Source organism: Chroicocephalus ridibundus, chromosome 5 (genome assembly GCF_963924245.1).
Source record: "Chroicocephalus ridibundus chromosome 5, bChrRid1.1, whole genome shotgun sequence".
Taxonomy (NCBI): domain Eukaryota; kingdom Metazoa; phylum Chordata; class Aves; order Charadriiformes; family Laridae; genus Chroicocephalus; species Chroicocephalus ridibundus.
This window is the reverse complement of record NC_086288.1, coordinates 45,549,256-45,559,625: the sequence shown is the minus strand read 5'-3', so window position 1 is coordinate 45,559,625 and position 10,370 is coordinate 45,549,256. Positions and strand designations below refer to the sequence as shown.

Sequence of the window (10,370 nt, the reverse complement as noted above, 5' to 3'; positions counted from 1 at the left end):
CAACTCTTCAGAGACAAGCCACAGCTGCCCAGCATGAATTTGGACTAAGCATAAAGATGGGATAATTGCATTTATGAAGTTTTAATTGAAGCCCATGTCAGGTACGACATGTAGGCTCCATGAAAAATGTATTTTTAATCCAGATGAAACATGACTGAGACAAGCTTTTACATTCCTTCAAAATTCCTTACTAGTGGGAATGACCTTGACCTCCCTGAGAAAACTCTTCAACATCAATGTTGTCATTCAGACTTTTGGACCTTCTTTTCTGGGGATGGGGGGCAAAAACCTCACCTGTTTTGGGTATTGCTGTCCAATAAAAGATACAGTTTCATCACAGAGGTAGTTCAAGAACGCTGCTTCTTATCATTCTCCTTCTTGCCCACATTTCCACATAAGTTTGCGTGGTGTTTTCCACTTGGATTAGGTGCCCCAATTACAGCTGTAGAATATCCTCCAGCTGTATCTGCATTACCAAGGTAGTTTGGGGGTTTTACTTTGCTTCTTAGTCTGGCGCACAGGTATGAGCACTCCTTCCACAGTGTGGTTCAAGAATTTTTGAATGACAAGTAATAGTTCAGACTTTGATGTTCTCTTTACAGGCTACACGATACCTGGGGAGCTCCTGCAGAAATGCTTCTGGTTTAGTTTCCTAGAGAGAAGCCTAACTTGTGCACCTCAAAACCATTTTGTGAACCAAATCAAATTTTGAAAAGTGTGAATGACTGTGGCACTCCCTTCAAAACCAATACACTATTCCAGACCAAATGTGGACACAGTCTCCAACGCCGCTTTCGTCGAGGCTGTTTGTCTCTCGGCTTTGCAGTGCTGCAGTTCCTTTGATAACTTCCAACAGACTGGCTGAGTTGAACCCAAAGGGAAAGACAAATTCCTCCACAAAATTATAGGCAGGTTTCCTGAAGCACAAAGGCTCACACAAGCTGATAGACAGGTGACACAAGGAGTTAAATATGCAGTGATACAGAGTGATTTCTGTGCTAATCTGTACAAGGCAATGATTGTGTCTCTAAGGCACAATTCTTTGAACAAACAGTTAAGATCAAACAGTACATTGAGTATCCAGATTTATCTCAAGATCCCCTTACTCCAAATTTTGTAGGAAGAGAGAAAAACCCTATTTTTATAACGTTGAATAAAACACTTGCAAGTTACTGAGTGAAGTGTTCAGGAAATACCAAAGCACACAGTCTTTTTATTACAACATTTATTTTAGTATAGAAGGCACTTACAATACAGAAAGAAAAAAAAAAATATGATAGGCACCAAAAGTGAAGTTAGAATTAAAATGACAAAGAAACAGTTTACCAGACAAAAGGAGCACCCTTCCCTGTTAACAACAGAGCACACAGAAATGAAGCTATTGGTGACTAACTTTTTAAACAGTTAGGGCTTATTTTTTTAATAGAAAAAGATAAAGGCTGTTCTACTGTGAACTGAAATTAAAAAAGAACCCCCTCCACACACCTGTATGAGGATGTGGGAGCTGGTGGTGTTCACAAACATGGGGCTTTTCAGCTCCGGCACTGCAGGAGGTCCTGGTACATCTCAATGAGGTGAGCGGCCTCTCTCTGCCCAGAAAGCACAGCACCGTGGGTAGTGGAATAATACTTCCTGTGAGTGGCCTCCCCTGAAAACATCACCTGCATTGGCTGAAGGGGATAAGAAAAGCAGAAAAGCTCAGTCCTTACTGTAAAGCAGGCACAAGGCTAAAAGGAGACAAAACTTCCTGTGCCCTCCCACATCCCCAGGAGCTGACACCAGTGTTTTTAGAGTGCTGGTTCTCAAAATCCCAATGTGGTGTACCGCAGGGACAGGCACAGGACAGTCTGTCAATGTCAAGCTCGTCCTCCTTGCTGTATGCCTGCACAGATCAGTTTGCAGGGCTGAGGCACCATCACAGTGCCAGATACTAGCTCCAATAACCTCAAACAAAAAGGCACGAATCACAGAGCACCTTACTTCTCTACCGACTCCTCCCTTTGCTCCCCTAAATTATACTTTAACCTTTTAGGCATTAAGGATTTTTTTTCTGGACAGCAATTTCAGAAGGAAAAACAGTCATTCATGTCTCAAAACCCACAGGGTAAGACACAGTGTCTTATCTCTTACATCAATAGTTAGGTGCTTGCTAAAATTGCTGCCAACTCAGTTCTAAGGCAGGAATTTCAGGTACCTCTATTCCCCAGGAAGTACAAAGAAAGACTGCAAAAGCTCCTGCTATCTTTTTTAATAGATTTCTGTGCTGAATAAAATTACATGGTGGGCATCAGGCTCTGGGTGGAGGAAATGGACTGGGCAGCTGCTTGGAGGCTGCACGTTCATCACCCATTGTCTTTGGATTTGGACACGTAACCCTGAATGATGGGGTGAGCTTGGCCTCCCTCGCCCTCTACTGCCAACATAGAAAGATTTCCTAATACGCACCTCTGACACATTCAGACTTAGACGTTAGCAGGGTCATGTATTTAATGCGACTTATTCAGACTATGCTTTAAAACAGAGTAACACATGCTTTCCTAAGGAATTCTGAACTGGCCAATAAGGCTAATGGTCATTAAACGCAGAGATCACAATTCCAAAAGCCACATGGATGAGCAGCTCTTGATAATTTCAGACAGAGATGTGGGGATTCCTGAGACGTTGGCATTCCAAACATTAAAGAGGTAAAATCCTACATACACCATTTTTCCAGAGGGGTATGTATAAAAAAAAAAATGGAAAACACACTACTAGAGGTGCAACCAGAGGTTGTCTCTTTTGACCAATCCCCCAGAAATCTGGCTACCCAGAGTTATGTTAGTCTTATTGCCAGAAAAGCAATTTAGGCCATACTTACAGTAGTTTTGGAGCTTTCAGCATAAGGCAGTGGTTTAGCGAGTTTCTCCACATCAGCCCCACTAGACCCAACTTGGGTGTAAGAGTAGGATCCACGGAAGTTGGGATTGCTGCCCCAGGAGGACCGCAGGATCCGGCGAGGTTTTGGAATGTTTGGATTCCCTAGGCAGAAAGCGGGAGAAGACAAAAATTAAGACCGTTGTTACAGACTCTGTAACACTTCAGCATGCTTAGCCTGCTATGAAGACGATCCAAATTCCCCCACTTTCTTCATCATGGCTTAGAGAGGGAGACATCCAACTGTAAAGACTACTTAGGCACTGCATTATTTAGTTCTACTAAACAATTATTTCATCGTGCCTTCAGTTCCTTAAAATCAGAAGCAGCCTACATCCGTGGTTCAGCTACCGCTTTTAGGAGTATTGAGTGTCAACCAGAGCTTTGAAATACAAGGCTGAAACAGAGCAAAGGCACCTGGGTGGCTTGCCAGAGTACAGTGTGAACACTTTCTAACCACTAACCCCAACATCAAAATATGGCACTGACTAGCAAATAAATATAACCTACAAACAAAATACATCCTACAACTGAATGTTGTTTCAGGAGTAACAACTCAGCATAACAAAGCCTCTAAAATACGCTCCTCCAAGAATCTTCAAAGCAGGAATGCCTTGGGATGGAAGTGAAAAGCCCAAGGGAGTCTGAGAACAGGGAGCGCTCAGATGCGTCAAGGAAATAAGTTATCACGTTTTATTTTTAAGGGCTGTGGGAAAGCCCAGGAGAACACACCATGAAAGCTGTTAGACAACACAACACCAAACAGAGCCAAAGCAGTCATCCATCACACTGCAGTACACAAAAACAATCACACGATGTATTTTCAAATAAAAGGAGTCTCTGCAGTGGGCTGGTGGTGCCTCTTCTGTAGCTGGTGCGTGTTCTCTTGTTCCACTGTCAAGGTACGCAGAAGGTTTTCAACACAGGAGTCAACAAGTAATATGTTGACAAAAAGATGATTAACATTAGGAACACACAGTGTTACAAGCAATCAGATGCGGGCTTGTCAGCCTGCAGATAAGCCCACAGATCTACTAAAAGACTGAAATTTGTTCACAGAAGGGTTTGTGGAGCTATCAGCCCAATCAACAACTACATAAATCCAGCAATATTTAATAAGGCAATCGTTCAGACTGGTAAAAGCTTCATTCCTCTCTAGTATTTCCCATGGATGACTCTGTACTCTGTATACAAGCAGGTAAACAGCAGCCTTCCCACAAGGGAATTATTCTTCATGGAGCAACTTCATCACAAGGGAAATGTGATGCAGCACAGCAACCTGAAGCATGTGGCTCTGGGCAGACGGCAGTTTCATGCAAAGATGCCTGAGCCAGCTGGCAGCATGGAGCAGGGCTGAGGCGCCTGGGTACATTAAAATGCAGCTGTACAGCTCCCAGAACCAAAGCCAGACTCTTTCCCTAGCACCATGCTGTGTGGTGCAGATGTACCAGCTCTCATGAGCTCCTTTAAGGTTCTCCAGCACATCGGACCGTGTGAGCATGATCCAAGTGTCCACTGTACAACTATTGTGCCCCTGCACTTCTCCATTTATGTACTTTTTAATGTGAGAAGCTGTTTCCAAGAGAAAAATCAGGAGACCTTCATTTCTGCTGCACACGTAAGGGAGGAGCTTGATTGAAGGTCAGACAGAAACACATAACACAAGCTCTGATCCTGAACTGTTGTTTGCAACTACAAAGACTGGGAAGGCCACACTAATTCAAGGAACATATTTAATTGGACTTTCTCAATCTGTTTTTAAATAGATGGGTAGACATGTGCCTTTGCCTACAGATAAAAGTAACAATTAATACAGGTGTGGAAACTTTTAAGTTTCCACTGTCCAAAGAGAGATAAAATGGCTAAAAAGGGATGTTAGCCTTCGCTAAAATAGGGGGACACATATCTTTATGACACAGATTTCCACTTGTGAAGCTATGGAAGATAACTCCACTTGCCCCAAACAATCCCGTCTTTACTCAGCTATTGTGAAGTGTGGCTACAGAGATTTATTGCATATAGGGCTGATTATGAGACACAGAATTATCATAAAATCAACTCACAGATCTAAATTAAGACACACAAATTTAGTTGCCTACCAGAGAGCAGAGTATCTAAGACCGCGTCAAAACCAACAGAGATCTATGGTAGTACCCACACATTTTCTCCTACATCCACCAGAGAGACCTTAGGGTATTCCAGGCATCCACATGGGGCTCACAGGTATGATGCAGAACCTAAGAGAGATCTGTTCCCCTGGAGGACAGGGAGGACAACTCAGGGCATCTCCAGCCGCAGCTTGACAAATCAGTGAGCTCTTCAGAAGGGAGCAGGCCTGCAATTACTGCCTTCTGGCTTCTAACACTCGGAGCTTAGCCAACAAAGAAAGCAGAGCAAGACTTCTAATTGTTCAAAAGCATCCCACTTAATCAGATTTAGAGGACGCTGCTTTTCAACCATCCAGTTGTGAAAAGCAGTAATTGTCAATGCTCCTTAGGTTAGAACAATCCTCAGAGCTTTTCACAGCAAAGCCAGATAATCCGCAACACTAACCTGCATGTGAAATTTAAGGTCACCTCGCAGAGAGAAATTCTCAGCACAAGTCTAAAAGAATGGATTTAACATAGGACAAGTCTAACACCTTCTGAAGCAAAGCAAAGGCCTCCATGAGCAATGGACTGGGAAAAACACAGCTAAAGATGGGAACCCACCTGGTAATGCATTAATTCTTTAATAGAAGAATAAAAAATAAGAACACGGGGGATTTCATACACAGAACATGAAAGTTACAACAGGCAAAGTGAACACTAAGAGGCTCATACTACCTACTTTCATTACTGAATATAAGGTGCTCTCTATACTCAGTAAAGAAAAGCTTCTTCAGAAGATGTTGCAGAGCACCAAATGAAGCGTGGAAGATCTGAACTGTCTTGTTGGAGAGTCTTTCTTTCCACTGAGTTTAGGATCCTAGAAGGACTAGTTTCCAAACTCAATAGCTGATTTACACGAAGCTGGATGGTGGGAAACACTTTAAAAGCTAGGTTTGGCGGTGCTAATTGGGTCAGAGGAGTCCAGTCATTTTCAGAAATTACTACAGTTAGATCACAGACAGAAGACTGCTTTGTCCCTCCCCAACCAACCCCTAGCTGATCTAACCCACTCTCACCCTCCCCATGGAACAGATTAGTGGAGAAGATGGTAGGTGCATGGAGAGCTGAGCACACTTCTGTTCTTTCAGCCTGCCTGGAACTTGGCCCAGATTAACCTTGACGTATTGCTGCTTCTGTGAACCTGCTAGGGAAAATGGGAGCAAGGGTAATAGGATAAACCCAGCCACCTTAGCAGGGGCATCCTGGAAGATCTGTGAAAAGCTTTTCTAGAAACTAACAAGTTTTTTCGTCAGAAAATGGAACAGGTCATGTTCCTGTACTGGGTGCTCCAGAAAAAGGTTTTCTTCTCACAGTTTTGAGCAGCTGAGAGGGCACCTCTCAGCTTATGCACAAAACATTCATTGCAGGGCAAGACACTGTTAAATTCAGTCTGAAATTCTCCAGGGTTAGATAACTCAGGATTAACAGAAGGCCGAGACAGAGATCACACTGCTGAAGAGTCTGATGGACAGTGACCAGGTGCAGTATCAGCTGGACCAGCAACTGCAGCACATACCAATGACCCAGTGCCAACATGTTTCCATCCTGGGAGGAACAGAGGGAACACCCAACACACGCAAAAAATAACAGCGAAGGAGACCAAGAAGGAAGAAGGAGAGTATACTCCCACCTGCCAAACTAAGGAAGACCCAAAAAGCCAAATTCCCACTGATGAATCGAGGTGTTTTTTTTTAGAAAAAGGAGGTCTTAAGCAAGGAGAGCTGCAACAAACAAGGTTGTTTATATCCTCGGGGAGACGTCAGCACTGGAACAACTTGGCCTTAAGAGAAGAGCCTCCTGCTATGCCTGCGTAGAGCAGCAGTTGGCCTGCTGAGGTCAGGAGGAAAGAAGGCGTGTGTGTACTGACGCTGCAACATAACGCAGGGATACCCAACACCACTGAAAACAAACATCTCAGGAGGCAGAAGCTGTCCAGAGTCGAGCATTCACTGATTCATCCCACTTCTCTGCAGGCGAGCCACAGGTTCGTCATCCAACATAAATGCAACAATGAAGAAGCTGAAACAAGGACTCAGTTTTGGTCTCTGCATTAGGGTTTTTGAATCCAATGTCTACTCTACAATTTCTGAAGAGAGCGGTAAAACGTAAAACCTCTTTTGGCAGTAGCCAGTTATGCAGGTAGTCCTCAGCTTCCACGACCCTTTCTCTAGATCTCAATGCTGTTGGTAGTAAATGGTCTGTAAGCACAGGGGAAAGCTACAATTGTGAAGGCAAATTTCTTCAGTTAATTGGAGGTCCATGGACAAGTAGTAAGGCTGGAAATCCACTGGGTGTTGAGATTTGTCTAACATGAGCTAGCAGGTAGATATAAATAGATTAATCACAGTACTTACCTCTAGAATAGCATAAAATGCATCTAATCTTGGAGGATGCTGCTCATAATTAAGTATAAATTCAAAATCCTTATTTCAAGACTGCCAATGAGTCAACCACTATTTCTTTCAGCGCTACTACATTACACTTGCACTTGTACAGTGTATTCCATCAGAGGATCTCAAAGACCTCCACAGACACAAAAAGCCCTTTTCTTGGGAAGGTGTGCAACCTCTAGAGAAGTGACTGCGGACAAACTAAGGCCCAGCGTGTTCAAGTATTACCACTTTTAGTGATTTCATCTTGGATTTTCTCAATAATCATAATAATAAAACACCTAAGATCTGTCTTGCTCCAACTCCTGCCTTTAACGTGACATGTGCTCATTAAACGTGAAAACCGTGATGTCCAGGAAGGTTTAAGTGAGGTAGCCAGAAAATGGGAACTCTCAAGATCAACGGATTCATCAAAATTTAGGCCAATGAGATTTCCATATAGCCTCATGTTGAATGGAAGTCAGGGATGCGATTCAACTACCACATCTCAGCTGATCTAAAGAGGTCCAACTCCACTGGCTCTAAAAGAGCTATGCTGCTTTCCACAGCTGAGATCAGCTGCTGAAGAGTTATTTGTGATTAAATAAAGCAGAGGATGTGGAATCCTCAATCTGCCCACCACTTCCTGAGCTGGTTATCAGCCCCTCTGTATAAATAGCTTTCAGGCACACCCAAGCACCAGGTATGCTGGAAGCACACACACAGCCCGTTCAAAGGGGCATAAAATGCCAAAGAACTAAAAATGACTTTAGTGCATTTCCTTCCTAGGGTTATTCAATACCCCAGCCCCGCTTTCCCTCTCTGCTCCACTCACCAAAGGAATCAAAACATGGCTGACCTGTAAATTTACGTAGCATTTCAGTGCAGGTTTCTGCCACAGTTTCATCATCACACTTCTCCATAATCAAAGCCTCTTCTCCACAGATCCAGCCACTCAGGACATGGCCGTACCTCTCCGGTGGGTAGAGTACATCAAAGCTGCAGATTTTCTTGTACCACAGCTCCTCAGGATAAGTCAAGCTCTCACTCTCTGCTTCATCTTCCCAGACAAACTGGATGCTGTTGCATTCAGAGCTCCAGAAAGGCTCTTCGAACTCCAGGAAAATCTTGTCAGTTGTATTAATTCCTAGTTTCTCAATGGCCATCACCTTCTCCTCAGGTAAGCGGGGATGAAACAGGCTCTCGTGGCGTTTCTTCAAGACTCCCAGGGACACAGTCACAATGACATGGTCAGCTGGGATGAACTCACAGTCCTCACACTCTATGAAGACATCAGAGCCCTTGTCCTCCTCAGGGAGGTCACTGTTGTGGTCAGCCACCCTCTCAATCTCCTTGCTGACCGACTGGTTCCAGTGGATGCACTTAACCGGCTTGCGGAGCTGAATGACAGATTCGGGAATGGAGCGGGCCAAAATCTCCACGATTTTAATGAAACCGCAAGGAATGATGTGATGAGCCCCAGGGATTTCGGTCCATTCCCCAAATTCACTGAGTGAGACTTCATCCATGCTGTGGGAGCTGCTCTCACAACTCTCTACCTAAGGACCAACAACACAAAAACAACATTGTCACAGAGCAACTCATTTTGCTGTAACACAACATTGCAAGGGCACAGAGGAGCTGCGCAAGGCGAGTTGTGAATCCCACTCTTAAACCACATTATTTTTGCTAGTAAATAAGTATTGGCCATAGGATTTGACAAAAAAAAAAATCAATCCTTAGCCTTCCTTCCAACCAGGTAAACCATTTTGTCATAGTAACAAGCTGTATCAGATTTGGTTGCATCAGCCCCAGTTGTATCATCCAGAGTCCAGAGATGATGTCTTTGCTTCTGCATGATCTTGGGTTATGGTTCTGACCGTTTTCTATCATTTAAAACCCACCTCACTGGCCAGGGACTGCCTGCTTAGTGCTCCTACAACAGAAGCTGGAGCTATGTTACTCATACGCTCTTTCCAATGTTAATAAGTGTTCCTATGAGGAGCCATGAAAAACTTTTGGTAGCTATTTCTGCTGCCTGCAGCTTTCAACATGCTGTCAAATGGTCAGTGATCAGCAAGCTAACAATCTGCAGGAGATGAGAGGACCCAACACAGAAGGAACTGAAGGAGACAAAAAAGGGAAATGTGCCAAGATGTGAGACACTTGCATTTGATTCACTTGATGTGATTATCAAAGCTTTAGATTCAGGACCTGTTGGTTAATGTTTGCAGGAATATTAGGCAGAGCTGTAGCTTCCAACAATCCCTGAAACAAAGGCAGGATGTTCGGCCTGTCTTGTGATAAGTTTCTAATGATAATACCAAGGCATGGGACACAGCAATCTTAAAATCTGCAAATCACCAGAGTCACAATGATTCGCACACTGTAATTCTTTAAGCATTTTAGGCAAAGGGAACATTACAATTCCTTGCCCTTTGGCCAATTCCCTCACACTTGGAACAACTTTCCAGGCCTTTCCACATTTTAACAACCATGTTTGGAAGCCTGGCAAGCCTAGACCCTCTCCCCGTGGAGCATCCTGGTGCAGGGCAGGAATCTCTGTGCTGTGCTAAGATGTCAAGCAAACAAGTCAAAGTTGTCCCAAGTAGTTCACAGGCTGCTCCTGTGACTGTATTGACAAACAAGTAGTTTGTCAGCCCCTTCCTGGTCATTGCCCAATGACTCCAGTGAAGACTGAGCAGGCACTACTGCTGGGCCAGGTTGCCAGCAGTTAGGTCTTGAATAAGATTTATCCTCTGAGTCCGCTGTGGTCCTACCCCACCTGATAGCTGAGCAAGCACTCTCCATGACTCACCCTGGGCCAGTTCTGATGGCCCACAACAGAAACTCTGCACCCTGGGTCATGCAACAGGCCGCTCATCCTGCCTGGATGCTCCAACAGGACACTCTACATTACAAAGACAATAAACAGTGA

At 44.1% G+C, this 10,370-nt stretch overlaps 1 protein-coding gene across 1 annotated transcript in view; it reads right to left on the bottom strand.

The window, feature by feature from the left end:
- Window positions 1–1,208: 1,208 nt before the first annotated feature.
- SMOX (spermine oxidase) overlaps window positions 1,209–10,370 on the bottom strand; it is a 54,936-nt gene continuing 45,774 nt past the window's right edge. The window contains exons 5-7 of the mRNA XM_063335885.1: window positions 8,292–8,991; window positions 2,858–3,018; window positions 1,209–1,670 (exon numbers count right to left, since the gene is read on the bottom strand). Of these exons, the coding sequence (XP_063191955.1) occupies window positions 1,533–1,670; window positions 2,858–3,018; window positions 8,292–8,991 (999 nt within the window). The 3' untranslated portion in view covers window positions 1,209–1,532. The remainder of the gene's footprint in view (window positions 1,671–2,857; window positions 3,019–8,291; window positions 8,992–10,370) is intronic.